General features: G+C 43.9%; 1 protein-coding gene across 3 annotated transcripts in view; it reads right to left on the bottom strand.

Annotated features, from left to right (window-relative positions):
* sorcs2 (sortilin-related VPS10 domain containing receptor 2) overlaps window positions 1-25,425 on the bottom strand; it is a 345,517-nt gene that overhangs the window by 179,427 nt on the left and 140,665 nt on the right. For all 3 annotated transcript variants that reach the window (XM_055900408.1, XM_055900409.1, XM_055900410.1), the window contains exon 3: window positions 2,720-2,819. In XM_055900408.1, the coding sequence (XP_055756383.1) occupies window positions 2,720-2,819 (100 nt within the window). The remainder of the gene's footprint in view (window positions 1-2,719; window positions 2,820-25,425) is intronic.

The following is a 25,425-nucleotide window of genomic DNA, read 5'->3' as shown; positions in this document are numbered from 1 at the left end:
AGTTTACGAATAACAAAAACAACGGATACTTATTTCATTAACAAAGTTATGCAACACCCAATTGCCCTGTTTGAAAAATTACACTCAATAACTGGTTGTGCCACCTTTAGCTGCTATGACTGCAACCAAACGCTTCCTGTAGTTGTTGATCGGTCTTTCACATTGCTGTGGAGGAGTTTTGACCCACTCTTGCATGCAGAACTGCTTTAACTCAGCGACATTTGTGGGTTTTCAAGCATGAACATGCTCGTTTCAAGTCCTGCCACAGCATCTCAATTGGGACTAACTTTGTTAATGAAGTAAAATGAAGTAAGTAGGTACTTGTTGAATTATTTGTTCATTCAGGTTGCCTTTATGTAAAATTCCGTTTTGGTTGAAGATCTGATCATTTAGTACCACCTTCACTGATGAAATCGATTTTAATCCCACTTTGTAACACAAGAAAACGTGAAATAAATCTAAGGGGTCTGAATACTTTTGCAAGGCACTGTATGCACACACACACACACACACACACACACACACACACACACACACACACACACACACACACACACACACACACACACACACACACACACACATACACATAGAGAGAGAGCAGTGGTTGGGCTCCCACTGATAGGAATTCCCTCCTGCTTGCCCTGGGGTGTGATTAAGTACCAAGCTGATCCACAGTTCCTATTACCAGACTTCCGACTGTCAGAACGCAGACACTCACAGTTCACAGCCAGGACCCCCGAGACACCAATCTCCCCCTGTCGACTCACTCCCTCTTAGATTCTCTCTCGGATTCTCTCTTTCAGTCTCTCGCCCTCTTCCTTCGCTGTCAGTCTCTCCTTTAGATTCTCTCTCCCTCATTCACTCACCGCCAGTCTCTCACTTAGATGCTCTCTCCCTCCCCTCCCTGTTGGTGAGGGGACTCTTCTCTAGGTTAATCTCTCTGTAGGTGAAGGCTTTGTGGTGGAATGTGTGGGCAATGCTTCCCTTTATGTGGTTGTAGAATTTAAAAGCTCTTTTCTGCACTTTGATAACCAGCGGGTATAGTCCTAATTCTGCTCTGCATGCATCGTTTGTGGTTTTGTGTTGTACACAAAGTATCGTTTTTACAGAATTCTGCATACAGAGTCTCAATTGGGTGTTTGTCACATTTTGTGAATTATTGGTTGGTGAATGGACTCCAAACCCCACATCCATAAAGGGCAATGGGTTCTATAACTGATTGAAGTATTTTTTTAACCGTATCCTAATTGGAATGTCGAGTTCTATGTTCCTTTTGATGGCGTAGAAGGCCCTTCTTGCCTTGTCTCTTAGATCATTCACAGCCTTGTGGAAGTTACCTGTGGTGTTGATGTTTAGGCCGAGGTATGTATAGCTCTTTGTGTGCTCTAAGGCAACGGTGTCTATTCCCAGGCAATTAACCGCTACAGTACCAGTGTCTCGTCTCCAACCATCGCAAAAGTGTGTGTGTGTGTGACCCTGGAGGGTGAGTCAGAGAGTCCCGGGTGAATTTGGGAATTGGTGGAATGGAGAGGATGGATGAGTTACTTAGTCTAATCTCCTCAATCTCTTATTGATTAGAGCACTGAGCCCCGGGGATAACATCAGTTGAATGGACAGGCTGCAACGGGAGGCGGAAGGGGAAAAGAAGGAGCAGGTCCAATCGGATCACTGAACCCGAAGTCATCTGTGAGAGGGAGTTCCCTCACTTTCTCCGAAAACGTTGTGTTTCATGAACTCTACAACTCTGTCTAAAACTAGGGATGTGAACATTTAAACGCTCAAATGTTTAAACGAAGTTGGGATCGTTAACGTTAAGAAAAATCCCTAACAGAAGAAAAATCATGTTATAGCCTAACTAGATGGTAGGCTATAAAGGCCTGGGGAAAGTTGTGTAATATAAATAACGCCAGACAGGAAGAGACAATCTTTAGGCTACTTTGATGAACTTGTGAGGCATGCAAGACAAGATATTGCAAGATACAGATTACCAAGACATTCTTTCTGCCTGCCCCCTCTACCTTCTTCCTCACGCTGGCTCGCCTGCTCTTACTCTTTGCTAATGATGCGTGTGTTCAGTCTTCAGTCTGTCTTCAGTCTGTTGCGTGTGGAATGTCCTAGCCTATTATTTGATGACAGGCCCAGCTTTACTGAAGTTGCGAGACATTGCAAGTTTCAGCATTCCATTGCGAAATACTCCTTTTGATTGCCGGTAGATAGGGTTAGTGCACAGTCCTCACTCTGTCTGCCTGGTGGCAGCCCTGCCTATACGGTGCCCCTCCCCTCTCTCTCCGTTCCTCGCTGGCTCGCTATGAAAGATGCAAGTGTTTGTGTTCACGGAAGTACGGCAACTAATCAGTCTCCTCCGTTCCAAAAATACGAAATCTTAGGAATCAATTCCTAGCGGAATCGATTCTTGACACTCAGAAATGGGAAACGACACCTGGAGTCGACGTGCAAGGAGTCGAGGAATTCACAAGGAATTGTACACAATTTTCTTATCTTTTTAACGGAAAACCAATAAACAAAATCCCTTTCTAAAACCATCTAAAACCATTTCACCAAGCTTTCCTAAAGCAGCTGAGTGTTGTCTCTCGACAATAATTGTCCACAAGGTCAGTGGACTAAGAGGAAGTTGCCAATAACTAATTGCAGCTATAATGACATTGCAGGTGAGTGGAGGGGAGAATATAAACAAAGCAGGCTGAAGACGTCCTACCTTTTTCTTGTTGATGGGGCAGATATAGAAGTTAGAGACCACGATAGTTGTCCCAGGCATCAGGTTGAGCTTGCTGTAGGTGGTGCCATAGTCACTAGACCTGAGGAGGAACAGAGAGCGAAAGAGAGAGGTCAATATCGTGGGATCTGATCGAATTACAGGTTTTACAAAATCTTGGCATCAACATACACGGAGTCAAAATACAATCTTAACCCTTTCTCACACATAAGAAGCAGTCATCATTTTTTTTAAACTACAGCACACGAGCCATTTTTTAAAATGACCATTCTCCACTGACGAATAACCGTGGGCTAGGGGCGAAGCAGCGAAACACACTGGCAAATCACCAAAATCTCCAAATCTGACAGTTTCAAGAGCAGGTGATGGTTAGGTGACAGCTATGGAGCAAGGACCCTGAGATTCTGAGATTGATGGTCAGCTCCTTGAGGATATTTCTCCAGCTTAGCCAAATCAAACACCTAGCGATGGCGCCGCTAGTGCCGGGAAAGTCATTATTTGTGACACTTTCTGTTGAATGGTGCAGTTTTGCTCGCCAAGGGTGAAAAGGTATGGCAGTCTGTGGGAAATTGACAGGCGTATTTTATTCAGAGTCAATTGCATTCACTTTTGCGAGACTGCATATTCTACATGTTAGGTGTGAATCAAACCAAAGTATAAAGGAGACTCAGATATAACTGTAAACACAGGCCAACCAACAGGTATAGCGGACACAGAGGAACTCTATAATCAAATATATTCAATTGGCATGATTTCTATTCCAGTATTGCACTATTGCCAGTAAGGATACCCCTGAAGTGGTACGTTTTTATAAAGAGACAGTCAGTCCAACCTCCGGAACCAGATTGGAATGGAAGTGCTGCTGTGCTGAATGAGAGAGGTAAGTGGAGAGAGAGCACAGAGCATTCAGTGTTGAAGAGAGGAAAGGAAAGAGGGGATGGGAGAGGGGGCTGGCAGGGGAGGCCTTGATGAAGGGGAGTGATCAGAGATCAAGTCCACCCGGCCCCACTCTGAACCAGACAAGTGGATTTACTTTACAGCGTTACCGTCTTACACTCAGCAGGGCAATAACCACAGTTGTGGGCACACACACAAACACATGGGTATAACAAGAGGAAATACACACGGTCGCACACGCAGGTTAGCGCTTTTTGTTCTTGTTCTGGAGGTAGATCTGCAGAGTGGCCAGTTGCTGGAACAGCCACAAAGTCATAAAATATGATTTTAACCTTAACTCTAAACTTAAACACACCGCTAAACCTAATGCCTAACCCTAACCTTAAATTAAGACCAAAAAGCACATTTTGATTTTCATTCATTTTTACAATATAGCCAATTTTGATTTTGCATCTGTACTATCTAAGGGGAAATCGCTCAGTTCTTGTCCTCCAGGACAAGACTCATGACAATAAACGTCAACCTACCACACACACCGGCAGACAGATATGCACACACAGACAGACACATAAACATACACGCAAACATGTGCATGCCCACGTGTGGCCACGCAAACACACACACACATACACACACATACATCCTCGATCCATTTGGCAAAGCTCCTGCCGAGTGCTCGGACAGAGCTGCACAAAATGGAGTGGCCTAGTCGGGGTTGAGCTATTTCTTCACGTCCCCGTGGTCAGCAAGTAGTGTTTTCATCTTCCCCAGTGCACCGTGGGGGTTGTTTAACCTGGATAACTCTGGAGACGACAGACAGATCCTGCTGATGGCTGAGTGTGTTCGGAGCCAGAGCTCACTGCTTAACTCAAAGCTGTGTGCTGACTTTGCTGCTGTTACTGAGGCCTACAGGGAGCGGGAGGGGAGAGGAAGTCCATAGGCGTCAGTCAGTACATTTTAAACCTAAGCACACATTAATTTTTATAGCTTTCTTTAAATGGTTCGTTCACTGCCACATTTTAGTAGACACTCCTATCAAGAGCAACGTACAGTAGTGAGTGCATACATTATTTTGTCATTCCCCCCCCCCCCCCCCCCCCCCGCGGGAAACAAACCCGCAAAAACCTAGCATCGCAAGTGCCATGCTCTACTAACTGAGCCACACGGGACCCTCAAAGCTTCTCAAATGAATGTCTCTCTTGCACGGACTCTATGCCTACTCACAAGACGATACACTGAGTGTACAAAACGTTAGGAACGCCGGCTCTTTCCATGACATAGAGAGATCAGATGAATCCAGGCGAAAGCTATGGTCCCTTTTTGACGTAATTTGTTAAATTGACTTCAATTAGTGTAGACGGAGGGGAGGAGACATAAAAGGCTCCCTGTTAACCAGAGACAATTGAGACATGGATTGGGTATGTGTCCATCCAGAGGGTGAATGGGCAAGACAAAAAATCTAAGTGCCTTTGAACGGGGTATGGTAGTAGGTGCCAGGCGCACCGGTTTGAGTGTGTCAACAACGCCTGCAACACTTCTGGGGTTTTCACGCTCTCAACAGTTTCCCGTGTGTATAAAGAATGGTCCACCACACAAAGGAAATCCAGCCAAGTTGACACAACTGTGGGAAGCATTGGAGTCAACATGGGCCAGCATCCCTGTGGATTGCTTTCCACTTCTTCTAGTCCATGCCCCAATGAATGGAAGCTGTTCTGAGGCATTAGGAAGTTGTTCCTAATGTTTTGTACACTATATATATATACACATACACACAATACACTGACACTTACCCAAAACCCACACACATTCACATACACTACATACGCACACATAACACACAAATGCATACCGACACAACACACACACACATATGCTGCTGCTGCTCTGTTCTTAACTCTTACTCTTACTCATCCTGATGCCTCGTTGCTTTCCCTTGTATTTAGGTGCATATCTAACTCAAATACCTCGTACCCCTGCACATTGATCTGGCACTGAAATTTCATAAAAATAAAAACAGTAGAAAGAATTTAAAAAAAAGGGATGTTATTTCACCAAATAATTGATTAAAATACACTGTTATGCAATGAAGGACAGCTAGCTTCCGTTCTCCTCTGGATACATTGATTTCAATACAAAACCTAGGAGGCTTGTAGGCTATCCCTTTCCATAGACATTCATGGTAATTATGACCACTTCCGGAGGACGTCCTCCAATCAATCAAAGCTTTTGCAGTATGAATTGACATGTTGTCCATCCAATCATAGGACTGAACCTAGTGTGTTGTATTGGGATTGTGCCACAGAGTATTATAGGGGTTCTATGTGTTGAGACGCTTGGTGACATTGTTGGATGGAGATTAAGAGTGAAGAGTGATAGTTGAGCATTTTTGGGATATTATTCAACTCAAAATTCTGTCCAGTTAGTGTAATTTATTTTTAAAATGTCAAAGTTAGCAAGGCTAACTTCAGTAGCTAGATAACCACCAGCGCGAGTGTGCGGTTTTCTCCGCCACAATGCCAATACTGACGAAAATGTTGTGGACTTTTGTTGAAGAACCCCTTTCATTCCCTGGGGTACACGGAAAAGGTGTGAATTGAAACCGTGTGTCGAAGGAGGGGTACAGTGACCTGAAGAACATCGATCGTTCAGCTAAACGGCAAAACAAAACAGGGAGCATATTGTAATGAAACGGGCAGGGAGCAGGCCTCGAACCCTCGACCTTCTAGCCCGAAGTCCAGCGCGCTATCGGCTGTGCCCCAAAAGCATGCTCAAGCGGCGTAGTCGATATCCGCGGGATCGTTACAAAATTACAATATAAATGCCCACACCAGATTCAAGCTTCTGGGGAAAAGTTGCATCGATATAGGATCCGACGAGAGGGGAAAGTTCCTCCTCTCGTCGGAGCTTGCTGAGGTAATTGCACGTTACGATGCTTTACTTGCGGAACATGTCGAACTTTCGACTGTCTTGTCTGGGATTATTCTGAATTGATTTGATAACTTCCATCGCATCATCCGTTAAAATTTAGATTAAAAGAGAGAGGTTGACGCAGCGCATTTTTGTTGTTGTTGCGTGCGCTCAACTAGGCTTTCCGTTTTCCACCTGTATTTATTTAGCAAAGATGAAAACACATAATCACTCTGGACAGACACAAGCAAAAAACTCATGACATAAATGTTGCAGAAGCCTAGGCTACACCTAAACATTAGAAAACTGACATGCTGAAAACGAGACTGTTTTTCAGTCTGATCAACTGTAGGCCACTTAAGAGCAGCTGTGTACAGCCTATGCGCCCTGTCCATCTGGTCAGGGTAAACTAATTGGTAACGTTATGTATGGTGCCACCAGTCTGCTTGCAGTAGTCAGTTACCGTCAGTGAAGTGGATGATCAGGGCTTTATTCAGGAACGTTTCTTGGGCTACTTTGATGTGTCAAGTGGGCAGGATGTGCAGTCTGTTTAACTTGAAGAATTTGGAGATGTCAGAGTTTTTCATAGAGAAACTCGTTGTCCAAACCTACGATGGTGCAGCTGTAATGGAATGTATCTGCTATTTGTATTTGCAGCTAAGTCCCCTCCTGTTCCCTGATTTAATAGGTGATGACCCACTCCAATCCACTACTATTGTCAACTCTCTCCTGACATGAACTGAAGCAGTGTCTCATGTGCCGTTCATCCACTGGCACACTGAATGTTTCCTCTCCAGTCTCCAAGCACTGTGAGTACCACTATCAATTTTCTGTCATTACTGTATGTGGAGTCAATCACATACACAATCACATTATTACACATCAATGATTTTACTCCTTGCTTGGACTAACTCATTCTTAGCTCTTCTGTCTAACTGTGTAGTGTGTTGTGTTATTGTTTGTTGTCTTCCCAGTCAAATCCTGTCCTGCACTGAAGTCAAGCCTCTGAACACCGTCATGCCTCACACCCTCATTCAGTTACCGCTGTGATTCCTTCCCAGAACAGTGTAAGTCACCCTCTCCTTCCCATTCCCCCAAAACATTGTGCTATAAATGTCTTTATTAAATGCTTTAGGTTCAAATCATTTGTCTTTGACGATTTTTGAAACACACTCGTCTCCGTGGGTCCCACGCCTACACCACGGGTATCCCATCCTCCTCCATTTGTCAAGTCACCAACCTCCACTGGTTTCACGATATATGTGTATTTTAATCCATCTTGTGTTACAGTTTTAATTTGTATGATTATTTCTTAACTCGGCATCGTTGGGAAGGGCTCGTAGGCAAGCATTTCACGGTAAAGTCGGCACCAGTTGGATTTTGCTAAGTGCTAGCACCACCAGGCCCCCTGCTAAAAGTCCCTTTCCCGAGGCGGTGAGGGGGGTCAGTGGTTCCAGATGCTGGGATGGATCTCTCCCCACCACTACACTACACCGGCCCTAATTAAGGCCTGAGAGTTTAACGGAGCAGGGCATTTTAGGATCTATTGATGAGGACAGGTTATTGGCATTGGGATGGAATTCATAATTAGGTGGGTGCTTATATTTTTCCGATTTATTTGTTTTTTTAATGTGTTTTTTTGCATATCCCAACTCCCCCTGAGACCAGGGTCTACTTTTATCAGAGGGACCCTTGAGCAATTAGGGATACGTGTCTTGCTCAAGGGCACATAGGCAGATTTTTCACCTTATCGGCTTGAAGAATCGAACGAGCAACCTTTCGGTAACTGGCCCAACACTCTAACCCCTAGGCTACCTGCTGCTTGAAAATGTTAGTGCATGTAATCATTTCAAGGAGCCAAAAGCTAACTAGATTTAAAGGGACAGTAGCGGAAAACACAACAAATCCTAATTGAGCAATGATTCCTCACCCAGTGTAAACAGCCTCATTGCCACCGGGTAAGAGAGAACGCTTTTGTGATCATTTGGATTTAAAAGCTTGCGAGACAAAGAAATGCTCGTTAAATCTCCCATGGGATTGAAGTCAAAGGGTCATCAATGAGACATTATGTAACTAATGAGGCTAATTTGGGGGATTGTGTTTGGAGCCCGGTGTTCAGATGGCTAACGTGTAAAAGAGTAATGACGTTAAGTTAATAGGAGAGTTAATTTAGTACTTGCCATTCAGCTACCCAGATTAATAGACTGGATGGATGAGATGAGCTACAGTAGATGAGTGAGAAATAATTACTTTGAAACAGTGCACTGGAGAGAGGGAATGTGAGATAGAGAAAAGAGGAGGAGGAAGGGGAACAGGGAAAGAGTGTAATGGGAAGACGGGAAGGAGTGTTACCGGACATCTTTTGTGCAAAAATACATTGTTCTTCTCACTCCTGCCAAAGCCACTTTCTAAAATGGAGAAATAGTGAGTGATGCTTCTCTCTGAAGCATTTTATGTCATATTATTCCTCGCAGCATGCCATATTGAATAGATGAAATCCAAGGCTATACTACAATATTAATGAAAAAATAAGATACAACATAGCCTGCAGGCTTTTTCACACTGACTATTCAGTGTTCAAGATGAGTTGAGAATGGCTGATTCCGCTCCAGTCATTACCACGATTCTGTTCTCCCCAATTAAGGTGCCACCAACCTCCTTTGGTCAAAAGACCAATAAATGGAAAAAGATCAGAACTGGGCTGCCTGTGTAAACGCAGCCTAACTGCCAGTCAAAATCTATCTGCACTGCACAGAGTTTCAATAGCAGAGAAATACTCTTGAGGTTTATACATACATATTCATGTTGACATCAACTGATGAAAGACACTGATGATGCCCCAGGGTACAGTGCCATTTCCATTCCAAACAATCATTTGTGTATCAGATAATGACGCATGGAGAGTCATAAAGAAAACAATGAAAGAGGTGATACAAACAGCGGAAGAAAAAATCTAACTATAAATTAGAATATATTGTGAGACAGGGAAAATGCAGAAAGATTGTAGGTGTGTGTGTGTGTGTGGGTGCATGCTTGTGTGTCTCAGAGAGAGGGTGAGAGAGAGAAATAGAGAGAGATGTGTGCGAGAGAGTCAGAGACAGACACTCCGGGTAGAAATTGTGTTTTTGTCGATGCGCTTGAGAAAACAGAGCGCGAGCGAAAACACTTTGGGATGGTGTTAGGCGCTGATTCAGATTTAATGTCCTAATATGTCAAGGTCGCTCCCAGCGGCTCCCTTCCCCAGGAAGACAAATGGAGAGCATCGGGCAGACGCAGTGAGCAGACACCCGAGCTAAGAGAGGTGTAGGCAGAGAAGCAGTGATGGAAGAGGAGGGGACACGTTCAGCAAGGCCAGAGAATGCATTAGAAGAGTAGTGCTAAAGATGCAATGGGTAAAATGGTTGGTGTCAGAAAAGGCAACTTCAGAATGAAGGGGAATACAGTTTTCAGTGTACCAGAAAGCCTTTTCTGTGCCTTTTCAATAGACTAAATTGAAATGTACCCAATACGGCCCATAATATAATATCATACCCATAGCTTCAGTAATATAAGAACAAGTATTTTTATCAAGTATGGTTGTGTCAAACCTCTGGTCTCATGCACACGGCTAGAATGTAGAATTTAGCCAATCCAGAATCCAAACTAGCCGGTTTATAATGATCTATATGGCTTTGATGCATTACTGAACTCAAGACCAAGAGAACCATGCTGATTGAGACATGTCAGAGATTAAAAGCAGAGCTGAAGATCTAGCTCTGACAGAAGACGGATTTGAAGTCAGGTTTCACACGTCTCGCTCTTTGTGCATGTGCACACTCTGTCTGTAATATCTAATGCCCTTGGATGTCTAGGGGATGTCTGGAATGTGTGAGTGGAGGAGCCCAGCTCATGCTCTGACTGGGGTTCAAATGAACCCTAATGGCAGAACAGAGATTAGATTTAGACATGAAAGAGGCAGGGGATAGCTAGTCTCTCTCTCTCGACAGAAACTCTATCTCAAGACTTTGATTATGGCTTGAGAGATCAGTGGATAGCCTAGATTTGGAGAGGGTTGAATTTGAGTTGAGAGCATGACTCTAGCTCAGTATTGCAAACACACACAGAGGCACAGACAGACGCTGTCAGTCTGAATCAGGTCCAGGCCACCAGACGGCCTCGTTGGACTGGCCATGCCGTTCGGTGATTGGGCCACACAGAGATCTCCCAGGGGACCCCTGTCTGGCTCATCGGGCCTGGGCGGGGGCCAACATCACAGACTGAGACCGAAGAGGATTGAGCCATATCTGGCGGTGGAAAATCTGTCAGGCCGTTCTGTCATCCAAACTAAAACCCACAACAAATCTGTCATCCTAGCCCAACCCACAACACAGAGCCGCAAAAACTGCAGCAGACTGAAAAACCTCTCAACTGAAACTTGGGTAAAAAGTGAAAAATGCTTCCTCTTTTAAGACATTATTAGTGCCTGGTATTGTTGATTAATTAGTGTATTTTCAGAAGAAATTTACGTAATTTGTGCAAGACATGTTTGCTATTGTGTACGATATAAGATATCTTAATGATCTCTATCACTCTCATTTCATCCTTTAGCGACGAAGACTGAGAGGAGCTTTTCATATATAGATGGATCGTATAATTGTATCGCTGCCATTAAAAATACAACCAAGGGTTGGCATTACCGTTCAAGCTGATTTGCAGAGTCATCAGAACAACACGCCAGAAATACTATCCGACAGATCAGCCCCATCCAAAAGTATAGTCGTATATATCTTGACTCTGCAGAGGAGATGATGATTGGGATAATTTGGGATATAGCTCTATTTTATATAGCCCTATATTTATGACACTGTCCTCATGCAGTCTATCAGCCAAAAAAGACAGACTCCACATCCTGTGAGTGTGTTTATTATGACAACCTTTACTTTTTTATAAATATACTATTTTATAAAATGTTAACTCCCTTGAGGTTAAAACCTATTTTGATCTTCACAATGTCACGCCCTGATCTGTTTCACCTGTCCTTGTGCTTGTCTCCACCCTCCTCCAGGTGCCGCCCATCTTCCCCACTTATCCCCTGGGTATTTATACCTGTGTTTTCTGTCTGTCTGTGCCAGTTCGTCCTGTTTGTTCAAGTCAACCAGCGTTTTCTCAGCCCCTGTCCCCCCCCACCGGTCTCTCTTTTCTCATCCTCCTGGTTTTGACCCTTGCCTGTCCTGACTCTGAGCCCGCCTGCCTGACCACTCTGCCTGAGCCTGCCGTCCTGCCGTCCTGTACTTTTGCCCATACTCTGGATTACCGACCTCTGCCTGACCTGACCCTGGGCCTGCCTGCCGTCCTGTACCTTGGCCCCACTACTCTGAATTATCGACCCCTGCCTGCCTTGACGTGTCGTTTGCCTGCCCCTGTTGTTACAATAAAAATGGTTACTTCTACACAGTCTGCACTTGGGTCATACCTGATACACAAGGCCCCCCTAGATTAGACTGTTCTGTCTAGTCAAAGTTTGTCACTGTATGACAATGTGGCGGCCACTGGAATAAGACGCCACTGGTCTTCATCCACCCATCTCCACTGTTAGTTATGGCTGCTATCCTATCACAAATGAACAGCTATCAAAGTCCTCTGTCTGACTGGCATCTGTTCTTTACTGCGTTTAGGTTTTACAAGACAGACAGGGCCTCGGCATTCATCCATCTGTTTATATTATGTGTCTTTTTTCCCCTCTTTTCTTTTTTCTTTTTTTACAGAGGTACAATGGTTACAGTTGATAAATTGAGGACAGGCTGAGGTGTACCCAGTAAAATGCTTTATGGTTTTGGGCAGCGACCTGATTGTGTCAACGCTGTATCGTCTGTTGCAACATTGGAGGATGGATCGAGAGGGGGGCCCCTTTCAAAGACCTGTCACGTGTTGATGATGTGTACACTCAGGTCAACGTGTGAAGGACAGTGGGAAAGTAAAACCAAAGACGGTACAGTGTGAAGATAGGCAGAAACTGCTTCTCCCCCGATCACACTTGTAGCCGATGTCACGGCGACGTTGGCTAGCTAAGCTCATGCACAGAAGCAGGTCATCGGGTCTAACTGTCATCAAATCAGGCAAATCAAAGACACTCCTTCGATATAAAGTTGTTTTTGACAAAAATGTAAACGTGTCAGTTCGTCACTTTCACAAAGTTGGAGTAATAGCATGTTCAACGACTTAAGACATTGGCACGAATCTAGGATGTGCCTTTAGAATTTCTCACTTCTCTCATCGACTTCCCAAACCCCAGTTTGGTCTGCTTCGCAAGCGCTCCCGTAAGTCTCGCGATGTTGCGCCTCTGGGTTTAGAAACTCTGTGGTAGAACAATCGTCTACAAAAAAGCCAGACAAAACAAATAAGCCAGACGAGAAAAAAAACAGCAATGTTTTTCTTTCAGGATATTTGTTTTGACTAAGATTTGTTTTGAAGATCCCCGTGACCTTGTTATGACCCGTGAACACTGAATCTGTGAGGCTGTGAAAACCTGCGAAAGTCTACGAACTGCGATATCCTGAGGCCACTTACGTGTATGTAAAACGTGTGAACCCATGTTGATAGCGGTCGGTCCCTGACTGTGTGAACTTGCCATGGCCCCGGGGTAACAGTACAGACGTGCAATGTCACCTGAATGACTCACACCTCATAAAATGGTGCCCTGCTGAGATGCCTGGAGAGGAGTTATGGTGGTGACTTCAAAGCCTTGACATGCATGTACTCTAATAACAAAATATTGAAAAAAGGTCATAACAGTAACAGTAGGAACCACTGAACTGAGCAACACTAATGCAGTAACACCCACGCACCCCCACAGGTAGACCCATGGACCCATTTAGACGAAGGAAAACTGATCCATATACAACTACGTCCATCGACACTGAAGTATCTGGACACCAAAGAAATGGGAGAACCAGAGCTTTCAACTGATCTCATGCCTTCATCAACGGGCATTGATTTGATTCCTCTCTGCCTTCCTAGCTCACCCTTCCTCTCTTATCCTTCATTTCCCGAACGATGATCGAGAGGCGGTCTGATTTGGAGTTGTGCCATCTCGCTCGGGCACAGCTTCATCAAACTATGACTCCAGACTCCCTGAGGAGTTGTTGGCCCCTGTGGGACCCGAGCGAGGGAGAGGGGACGACAGTGATGCACAGTGCAGTAGAAAGGCCAGGGAGGAGATGTACTGTACTGTCGGGGCCAGGAGTGGGGTTTCACATTTAGATAGTGTCAGAACAGAAGAGGCAGAAGACAAGAGTAGAACAAAGTAGAGTTTGGGATGATGTCATTGGGAGAATTCAGTAGCATTACTGGAAGCTAGAAAGACGCATACCCCCACACGTATGCAAATGGATACACATGAGAGGATATAAAGAGTTCCATTTACCCTTCTTTAGAAATGACACAATATAATCTAAATATAACAACTATGACCCAAATATTTTTACATTCATAAATAATTTAACAATATTGCACTGTAGGAAGAGCATAGATATGCTATGCTTAGTCATTGTCACTCACGCAGCGAGTATGCCACCAACACAGCATGCCATCTGAGCCATCCGGGCAGCTAGCCAACAGAGAGAGAGAGTCAGGCCAAGTAAGTGCACTCAGGAGTGGTGGAGGGGCACTCAGAAGTGTGCTACAGAGCCACTAGAACACAGTAATGGGTGGATGAGGGCCACTGTCAAAACACACACTGCTCATGAGAGCTCCCTCAGGCCCTTGAAACCTCTGTCCCTTTTTCTGGACATGCAGTATTTATGTGACTACATCATATTGCCAAGAGGCTAACGTCACTCACTTGGAACTACAAGCGAAGAATAGAAATGATGTCGCCCATGTGACTCTCCCATCATTGTGGACAAAGGCAGGGATGAGCAAAGTGTTGGACAAATTGGTCATATCCAACATCTGAAATTGGCTCCAGAGAAGAGGCACCTTTCAGTACTGTACCATCAACTTTTTCAGTGGTCTCTCAGAGCAACAGGACAGGAGACATACAGTAGCCTGGTAGCATGAATCATTGTCAGTTTTGACAGCCATGTTTTGGAAGTTTCTGACACGGCCCCACAGTGACCCCTGAATCAGAGGCTGGTACACAGGCCCATATGGATGCCTTCAGGGGCCCATCAGACACTATCTGACAAGTCCTTCTGTTGTCAGTCTGATATGGTATCCGAACTGTCATATGGGCCCTGATGGGTATGTGGCTACAGTGTGAACTCCAACATTGCCTCCTGCCGTGAACGTTTAACTATTTCTCTTAAGTTTGGCCAGAAGCTAAACTTGCTGAACTGTTTAGCCAAATCAGCCCCCTTTAAAAAAATAATAATCCAAAAATGACATACCCAAATCTAACTGCCTGTAGCTCAGGCCCTAAAGCAAGGATATGCATATGCTTGGTACCATTTGAAAGGAAACTTTGACGTTTGTGGAAATGTGAATTGAATATAGGAGAATATAACACAATAGATCTGGTAGAAGAAAATACAAAGAAAAAAAGCAACCTTTTTGTTTTTCTACCACCATCTTTGAAATGCAACAGAAAGGTCGCAGTTCTAGCCATCACTCTGGTTGTAATTCCGATGGTGTCCACAAGATGGTAGCAGTGTATGTGCAAAGTGTATGTTTAGACAGATAACCTGAAGTATGAGCGAACTACATGACATTTAGTGTGAAGTCACCCAGGTACATTTGGGCAAATCTTGAAGGAGACATTTGCATTCATATTACATTGTTCTGCAAGAATATCGTCAAAACTGTATACTTGGACTTTGATTTAGCTTTTCCAGTATTAGTAGCCATATTATAAGTTCAACATTTGCAAAACAACCAGTTTTCATAACTTCATAACTTTGAATATTCTTATAATTTTTGTCCAAAAGGAAAAGGCATGCTGTCGCTCAAGTTTGGCAACTACATTTTGCGACATATACAGGGTTTTTGGACACCCCCGTAAAGCCCAGCTCATTGGCTATCTAGCTAGCTTTGTTTGACCCGAATGGTGCTTATTTGACAAAGTTAGTCGATCAAGTGATGACCGTCCTCGTCATTGGCGTGCCATGAAGCGTCGCTCTCTGACCAAATATGGTGTCCTATGGGATATACTACACCCCTAATGACATAGTGGAGTCTTGTTACCTTCTAGGATCTCTGAGGAATACACACGAACGTGATTTGACTGGTTGAAACAACGTTTAGGGTTAGATTTTCACAGATTCCTTTCTTTGCAAATTGAACGAGTGGAAATACAAAATCGATCGTGCATTTTATATGGACCTTAGGATATGAAAAAGGATTTTATCTAACAAAACGACACTTCATGTTATCTCTGGGACCCTTTTGATGAAAAATCAGAGCAAGATTCAGAATGTAAGTACAAATTTCACCTTCAGAGGGAAATTTACCAAACCTATCGCGGTGAAAAAAGTGTTTAGTTGTTAGGAGCTCTCAATAGCATGCCATTTTTTTTCGGCAGTAATAGCTATTGTATATTGGACAGTGCAGTTATAGTAACAAGATTTTAAGCTTTCAGCCGATATAAGACACTTCAATTTACCGACATTTGTTGTTTCTCTAAAATCTGCGATCGTGACACAAGGCGCTGCATGATTTACAGCTGTCCCATTGACAGGACGCCGATCCCTAAGAAGGCAGTTAAGCCACTGTTCCCCAGTAGGCTGTCATTGTAAATAAGAATTTGTTCTTAACTGACTTGCCTGGTTAAATAAAAAAAATGATGTCTTCATCAAGTCAGAATGAGCAATTATTGTTATATAAAACTAGAGAATGTAATTTGAGACAGCTTTGATTCCAATTCAATGGAATTGACTGTGAAAGCAGAGTTGAAATTAGAATTTTAAAATGATCTTATGATCTTCAGAAACTACAACCATAATGTTCTCTCTTTACCTCTAAAAACCTCAATTTCAGGTTGAGTCGCCACTGCGTGCAAATCTTTAAGAAACTACATTAAATAAACAACTTTTTTGCTTACGTTTCCATGTACCAAATAAAAATCTAATGTTCAATGTGTTTCCATCGCATTTTCAATTCTACCGATAGTTTTGCAACAAAATAGAAAATGTGCTATTTTGCATTACATAGCAAATGTGCCTACTCTGGTCTTGGCACGTGTCCTCTAAGCGACATCTCACAGATACAGTGTGGGTTGGCTCTGTGGTAAGGTGAGTCTACATGATGAGATTATCATGTATAAGAAAGAGAATATTTTTTGGGGGATCAAACGGCAGTCAAGCAACGATCATCATGTCACCAGAATAAAAACATTTGTTGAAAAGGAGCATCAAGATCACACCGTGCACTTTCACCACCCTGTGAAGTTCATCATAACTTATTTCATCTGTAGCCTAATAAACTGCATGGTTTCCCGAGTCGTAGTGGGATGACCACACACCATATCATCGCGTGACTCCAAGTTTACTTCGATATGATGGTTATTCTATCAATATTTGCGGATAAAGAAATGTCCACCGCCGTTTCTCACATAATCACATTTTACAGACACAAAAAGATCCAATCGTGTCAAACGAACGAATGATCCGTCGGTATTTCTGAAAGTGTTCCGAAACTTCCTGTTTCCATCACAGCTGTCATTATTTTTTTATACATCATGGCTTTACTCGCATAAAAACTGTGGATCAAAACGTGGTTAGTAAGATACTTAATTGTTACCCAGAAAGGATTTCAAATTTATATAAAAATGGCTGCATTGGGCCTTTAAAGAGGAACATGGAAACGAATTGAAAAAATGAATTAAATCCATTTAAAAAAGGATATGATACATGTGGATATAAATCTCCCACCAATTGCAAATAATCACATTTTGTATTTTTCCTATGCACTCAAGAAAATGCAACTAGTTCTCCTAGTGTGCATAATTAAATGAATCGGAATCCAACATTTCATATTCAATTTACTAATAAAATTGTTTCTTAAAACATCACCAACAAGCTCCATTTGAACACCAGAATGTGGTAGAGTACTCACTCAACCACCCTCTAACATATGCAGGAGTAGAAAGAGAAACCATTTGCATACATCACAATTATCATTGCCAACTTTTAAGGTAATCCACATTGCGATGAAAATACACCTCGCGTTAAGGCCCAGCTGGGTACTTTTCCAGTGACTTTAGTTCCACTCTGAAGCTCTTTAAGCTGAAGAGAAGCCGAAGAAAAGTTACTGTGACTCCATGTTAGCTCGTTATCATCCCTGCCTGTTGGCTAAAGCTTATTAGCTTTAGCATAAATGGATGCTGTCTAGCGGGGGCGGTGGAATCGGGGTAGGGTGGCGGTGACGGCACTTCCGCCATGACAAGTATCGCTCGCCCACCTGACAGCCATGGGGGTCTCAGGTAATTTGGAATGAGAGGCGGAAAGAGAGGTGGTGGGAAAGAGAGAAGGAGGGAGGAATATGGAGAAGTGAGTGTACAGGTAGTTGAAATAGCGTCGAGAGGTGAGAAGAGTCACCCGTGAGTCATTCTACCTGCGTCAGCTTTTGATTAGCTTAGGTATCCCCGTCCACTCTGTGACACAGAATAAATTGTGCCTCATGCTGAAGAGAAAAAGGCTGTTGAAGCTGACTTATTATCTCAATGATAGCTTTTCAGTATGAACCCTTCTGTGAAGTGTCATCATAACGTATAGGGGAAATTGAAAGTGTGTGAAGTTATCTTGATCTATCGAAGCAGTGACTGTCCACCTACACAGTAATCTCTGTGTGTGTGTGTGTGTGTGTGTGTGTGTGTGTGTGTGTGTGTGTGTGTGTGTGTGTGTGTGTGTGTGTGTGTGTGTGTGTGTGTGTGTGTGTGTGTGTGTGTGTGTGTGTGTGTGTGTGTGTGTGTGTGTGTGTGTGTGTGTGTGTGTGTGTGTGTGAGAGAGCGTGTGTGTGTGTGTGTGTGCGTATGTTTGTCTCTGCATGTGTGTGTATGGTATGTCTTTCATGCGAGTATGTGAGCATGTGTATGTGTTGATATCCCTCACGACCACTTCCTCATCCTAATGTGGTTAAGATGACTCCACCGCCACCAGCCTCCACCAATTGGATCCAGCTCACTGGAGGAGCTGACAGTGCTGTTAGTACCTCTCGCCATACCCCGAATATTTACATCCTTATGAAGACCTTTGGGGACAGGCGAAGCCTGTAGAACCCTTTTCGTCATGAATCTTGTTCTGGAGGCAGCTCTGCAGAGTGGACACTAGATGTTTTTATACATTTTTACATTAAAGCCAATTTTGACTTTGCAGCTGTTCTATCTAAGGGGGAAATTGCTCAGTTCTGCCTCCAGGACAAGACTCCTGACAATAAACGTCAACCTGTGCACCACACACTCCAGATATCATTCATTACGGCTCATCACTGTGTTTCTTGCGCCTCTGCAAGCATGTGTGTGTGAGAGAGGGAGAAATAAGAGAGTGAGATCATCCTTCAGGCTTTTATGCAGAATGCATGAATCTGTGAACATGAATAAGTGCCATGGTAGAGAACACTTATGAGAGGGTGCATCAGTCTGGTGGATATCGCTGTGTGTGAGTTTTATGTACAGTTGAAGTCGGAAGTTTACATACAATTAGGTTGGAGTCATTAAAACTTGTTTTTCAACCACCACAAATTTCTTGTTAACAAACTATAGTTTTGGCAAGTCGGTTAGGACATCTACTTTGTGCATGACACAATACATTTTTCCAACAATTGTTTACAGACAGATTATTTCACTTATAATTTACTGTATCACAATTCCAGTGGGTCAGAAGTTTACATACACTAAGAAGACTGTGCCTTTAAGCCGCTTAGAAAATTCCAGAAAATTATGTTAAGGCTTTAGAAGCTTCTGATAGGCTTATTGACATCATTTGAGTCAATTGGAGGTGTACCTGTGGATGTTTTTCAAGGCCTACCTTCAAACTCAGTGCATCTTTGCTTGACATCATTGGAAAATCAAAAGAAATCAGCCAAGACCTCAGAAAAAAATTGTAGACCTCCACAAGTCTGGTTCATCCTTGGGAGAAATGTCCAAATGCCTGAAGGTACCACGTTCATCTGTACAAACAATAGTACGCAAGTAGAAACACCATTGGACCACGCAGCCGTCATACCGCTCAGAAAGGAGACGCGTTGAGAGGTGAACGTACTTTGGTGCAATAAGTGCAAATCAATCCCAGAACAACAGCACAAAAGGACCTTGTGATGATGCTGGAGGAACAGGTACAAACATATCTAAATCCACAGTAAAACAAGTCCTTAAAGGCCGCTCAGGAAGGAAGAAGCCACTGCTACAAAACCGCCATTAAAATGCCAGACTACGGTTTGCAACTGCACATGGGGACAAAGGTTGTACTTTTTGGAGAAATGTCCTCTGGTCTGATGAAACAAAAATACAACTGTTTGACCATAATGACCATCGTTATGTTTGGAGGAAAAAGGGGGAGGCTTGCAAGCCGAAGAACACCATCCCAACCGTGAAGCATGGGGGTGGCAGCATCATGTTGTGGGGGTGGTTTGCTGCAGGAGGGACTGGTGCACTTCACAAAATAGATGGCATCATGAGGGAGGGAAATTATGTGGATATATTGAAGCAACATCTCAAGACATCAGTCAGGAAGTTAAAGCTTGGTCGCAAACGGGTCTTCCAAATGGACAATGACCCCAAGCATACTTCCAAAGTTGTTGCAAAATGGCTTAAGGACAACAAAGTCAAGGTACTTAACTTATTGTGGGACGCTTGTGGACGGCTACCCGAAACGTTTGACCCAAGTTAAACAATTTAAAGGCAATGCTACCAAATACTAATTGAGTGTATGTAAACTTCTGACCCACTGGGAATGTGATGAAAGAAATAAAAGCTGAAATAAATCAATTCTCTCTACTATTATTCTGAAATTTCACATTCATAAAAATAAAGTGGTGATCCTAACTGACCTAAAACAGGGAATTTTTACTTGGATTAAATGTCAGGAATTGTGAAAACTGAGTTTAAATGTATTTGGCTAAGGTGTATGTAAACTTCCAACTTCAACTGTATATAAGGGAAAGACTGTTTGTTTGTGCTCAGCGGGAGTTATGAAGATAAAACACCACTTTGCCCATTTAGTGTCTTTTAGCTTTCTAATCTTGCAGCAAATTACAGAACATTGTAACTTGTTTTATCTCATTTTCTCTGGATCGCAGTAACCACTCCCAGGCATGTCGGCATAAGAGCGGAATTACAAAGGCAAAAATAACTAATTGCCATCCTTGAAAATCGATAACGACGTGAGGTTTTTCCTCAGGCTTTTAACAACGCTAATCCCCCCCCCCCCCCCCCCAAAAAAATGAATGTCTTATCAAGAGACTTAAGGAAAGACAACTATTAATATTACTGGCATTAGTCAGTAAGACTTATATTCACGCACTGCAGGGAGAGTTTAGGAACACTTAAAACTGACTCCATTACTGAAGAGCCACAGAGCTTTAAATAAATTAACGGGCTTAAGTCATTCAGTGCATCAGTATCAGTAGTTTAGAGATCAGCAGAGCTGCCATTGAGAACAGGACAGCAAAGTGATTCACAGGAGTCTGGTCTTTGTGAGAAAGTTATTCAAGTGAAACTATATATACAGGAGTATGTGGACACCGGTTGCAACACTCACTACCGAGTTCCAAAATGGCTCTGGAAGCAACGTCAGCACAATAACTGTTCATCGGGAGCTTCGTGAGATGGTTTTCCATGGCAGAGGAGCCGCACACAAGCCTAAGATCACCATGCGCAATACCAAGTGTCAGCTGGAGTGGTGTAAAGCTTGTAGCCATTGGAGTCAGGAGCAGTGGAAACGCGTTCCCGGGAGTGATGAATCATACTTCACCATCTGGCAGTCCAATGGACAAATCTGGGTTTGGAAGATGCCAGGAGAACGCTCCCTGCCTCCATGCATACTGCCAACTGTAAAGTTTGGTGGAGTAGGAATAATGGTATGGGTCTGTTTTTCATGGTTTGTGCTAGGCCCCTTAGTTCCATTGAAGGGAAATCTTAATGCTACAGCATGCAATGACATTCTAGATGATTCTATGCTTCCAGGCCCTTTCCCGTTTCAGCATGACAATGCCCCCATGCGCTAAGCGAGGTCCATACAGAAATGATTTGTCGAGATTTGTGTGGAAGAGTCCTGACCTCAACCCCACCGAACACCTTAGGGATGAATTGGAACACCAACTACGAGCCAGGCCTAATGGCCCAACATCTGTGCCCGACCTCAATAATGCTCTTGTGGCTGAATGGAAGCAAGTCCTAGCAGCAATGTTCCATAAAATCTAGTGCAAAGCCTTCCCAGAGGAATGGAGGCTATTTTAGCAGCAAAGGAGGACCAACTCCCTATTAAAGTCCATGATTTTGGAACGAGTTATTCGACGAGCAGGTGTCCACATACTTTTGGTCATGTCGTGTATATCAATGTTCTCTTGAAGTCCTACCCTTTCCAGTCTCCAATAGAGACTATATTCTGACTGAAGGTATTTATTCCCTAATCAAGGTATACAGACCAAACCTTGTTAGAGTTGCATTCATCCCCCCTCCTTTCCCCTGTAACTGTTCCCCAGGTCAGTTGCTGTAAATCAGAATGTGTTCTCAGTCAACTTACCTGGAAGATAAGGGTAACATTAAAAATATATATTTTTTTTTTAAGAAAATGAAAGGCCGCACACATCAACACTCTTAGAAAAAAGGATTCCAAAGGGTTTCTTTGGCTGTCCCCATAGGAGAACCCTTTTTGGTCTCAGGTAGAACACTTCTGGGTTCCATGTAGAACCCTCTGTGGAAAAGGTTCTAAATGGAGCCAATAAGGTTTCTACCTGGAATTAATAGGCTTCTTCTATGTGGACAGCCAAATAACCATTTTAGCTTTTAGATAGCACCTTTTTAAGTGTAGTAGCTACAACAATTTATTAACCGACGTTTCGATGGCAAGCTGTCTTCAGTTTCGAGTTACGGATTTCTAACCTTTGGCCTTCGTGCAAAGTTGGAGTTCTCCAAACAAAAAGTGAACTTTTTGGAAGACACGGTTCAGCGTTTTCAATTTAAAGCTGAGAAAGAGTTTCCAGTCCACTATAGGTCAGTGCTAGTGAGTACTACAGTAGAAGGATGAAAAACTAGGCGCACACCCTGTAAGTCATCTGAGCTAAAGCTTCAACATTAGCCTTGGGAGCTAACTTCAGTCCTCAGGTCTACAAGGAACTTTTGCTCACCTAAGCAGTGGATATCATGATATCCATCACATCCCTCCAACCCAACCCTTCCAGCTGCTCACCACGGCAAGGGTCAGATGGGTCAGATGGGCATCCACCCACTCCAACCCTGCTGTATGAAGGCATGCCATTCGCCCAAGGCGTTCCAAAAGAACCCAGCATAAACCCAACCCCCCCCCAGAGATATCTACTGACTGTGATCAAACAGCCAATGTAAAGGGGACTACAACGTGAAAGAGCCAAGCCTGCAACATGAAAGGTGTCTTACTGCCTTTGAACCAGCTGATGGGTGTACTAGTGTATGTATAACGAACGTCTGACTGTGCAAATCTCCACAGATATACATGTGGATATGGAGAGGAATGACTGAGATTAGATCAAAGACGATTAAGGAATTTCAACATAAGAACCAGCAGATTGGACTGAGTAAGCCACCGTGTGATGTTTTGACAAGTTGAACGTTGTCTGACAGACTGTTAACCTCGAGCTAATCCTGATCTGCGTGTCTTTATCGCCCTCTTACCTTCTCTATCTTTTCACCCTTTAATCTCATAAATTTGAACTTTGACCTGACACGGACTGGACTGACAGATGTCAGATGCCCTGCCCCTTCCAGATGTCAGAGAGGAGGCCTCCTGGGTAAAAGGCCCATGCTGACGCCTGACTAACCAAAGACAAACCAATCTGTCAGCTCGGACAACTGTTTTACTCTTCCTCGTCGCTGAAATGAATCAGACCCTATGCACTTCTATTAGTGTTCAACGTGGTGGGTATTATGGTGCATGTGATGGTGAGATAGGTCGATTTATTTAGCCATTTAGGAGATGTTGGATAATACCATGGAGAATTGCCTCGTGTGAAGTGATGTTAATAGATGGAATGTGCTGTATAGTGTCACATTTACATTCATTTTCATGATCAATGAAATTGCTGTGAGGACGGGGTGTTGGGGGGTGAGTGTGGGGGGTGGGGGTGGGGGGGGGGTTGGTCTCATCTACCACATGAGTGGTTGTCAGAGTGTTGATGACTCATAATAACATAGTGATCCGTATCCCGGGGTGTCGAGCGTGCAGGTGGCGGGAAGCCCAATATGGAAACGCCACGGCGTCCACCACGGGACGCCCTCAGCTCTCATCAGCATCTGCCACGTCTCCGAGAGGAGCAGGACGCACCCCCGCTGGGCGCACACAAAGAACACGGCACACACACATACACACACACACACAGACAAACACACACTCACTCACTCATGCTGAGCACACATACCAACTTAACTCACTCAGACATTGAATGTTCCAGTACTAGTCTTTAAAATACTGATGAAATAAGGACAAAATAACTGACAGCTTTGAAAGATACACCCCTTCAAATGAGTGGATGAGCCACACCCGTTTCTAACAGGTGTATAAATCGAGCACACAGCCATGCAATCTCCATAGACAGACATTGGCAGTAGAATGGCCTTACTGAAGAGCTCAGTGACTTTCAACGTGCCACCGTCAGGATGTCACTTTTCTAACTAGTCAGTTCGTCAGAATTCTGTCCTGCTAGAGCTGCCCCGGTCAACTGTAAGTGCTGTTCTTGTGCAGTGGAATCGTCTAGGAGCAACAACAACTCAGCAGCGAAGTGGTAAGCCACAAAAGCTCACATAACGGCACGCTGAGTTCTGAAGCGGGTAGTGCGTAAAAATCATCTGTCCTCGGTTGTAACACACACTACCGAATTCCAAACTGCCTCTGGAAGCAACGTCAGCACAATAACTTTTCGTCAGGAGCTTCATGAAATGGTTTTCCATGCCCTGGCAGCCGCTCACAAGCCTAAGATCACCATGCGCAATGCCAGGCATCGGCTGGAGTGGTGTAACGCTCGCCGCCATTGGACTCTGGAGCGGTGGAAACGCGTTCTCTGGAGTGATGAATCGCGCCGCCATTGGACTCTGGAGCGGTGGAAACGCGTTCTCTGGAGTGATGAATCGCGCTTCACCATCTGGCAGTCAGACGGACAAATCTGAGTTTGGCGGATGCCAGGAGAATGGTCTGGAGCTGTTTTTCATATTTCGGGCTAGGCCCCTCAGTTCCAGTGAGGCAAATCTTAACTCTACAGCCTACAATGATATTCTAGACGATTCTGTGCTTCCAACTTTGTGGCAATAGTTTGGGGAAGGCCCTTTCCCGTTTCAACATGACAATGCCCTAGTGCACAAAGCAAAGCCCATACAGAAGTGGCTTGTCGAGATCGGTGTGGAAGAACTTGACTGGCCTGCACAGAGCCCTGACATCAAACCTATCGAACACCTTTGGGATGATTGCCCAACATCAGTGCCTGACCTCACTAATGCTCTTGTGGCTGAATGGAAGCAAGTCCCCGCAGAAATGTTCAAACATCTAGTGGAAAGCCTTCCCAGAAGAGTGGAGGCTGTTATAGCAGGAGGAGGGGGGGGGGGGGACCAACTCCATATTAATGTCCATGAGTTCAGAATGAGATGTTCGACAAGGTGTCCACATACTTTTTGTCACTAGTGTAAGTGACAGTGAACACCTATAAAATGCAGTTTTATGACTTTAAATTATTCTCCCTTTCACTTAGTGAGACTACGATAGAGTGGGTACTGGATTTCTCCTCTCAGT

Source organism: Salvelinus fontinalis, chromosome 36 (genome assembly GCF_029448725.1).
Source record: "Salvelinus fontinalis isolate EN_2023a chromosome 36, ASM2944872v1, whole genome shotgun sequence".
Taxonomy (NCBI): domain Eukaryota; kingdom Metazoa; phylum Chordata; class Actinopteri; order Salmoniformes; family Salmonidae; genus Salvelinus; species Salvelinus fontinalis.
Note: the sequence above shows the minus strand (reverse complement) of the source record. Positions and strands in the feature narration are given on the sequence as shown.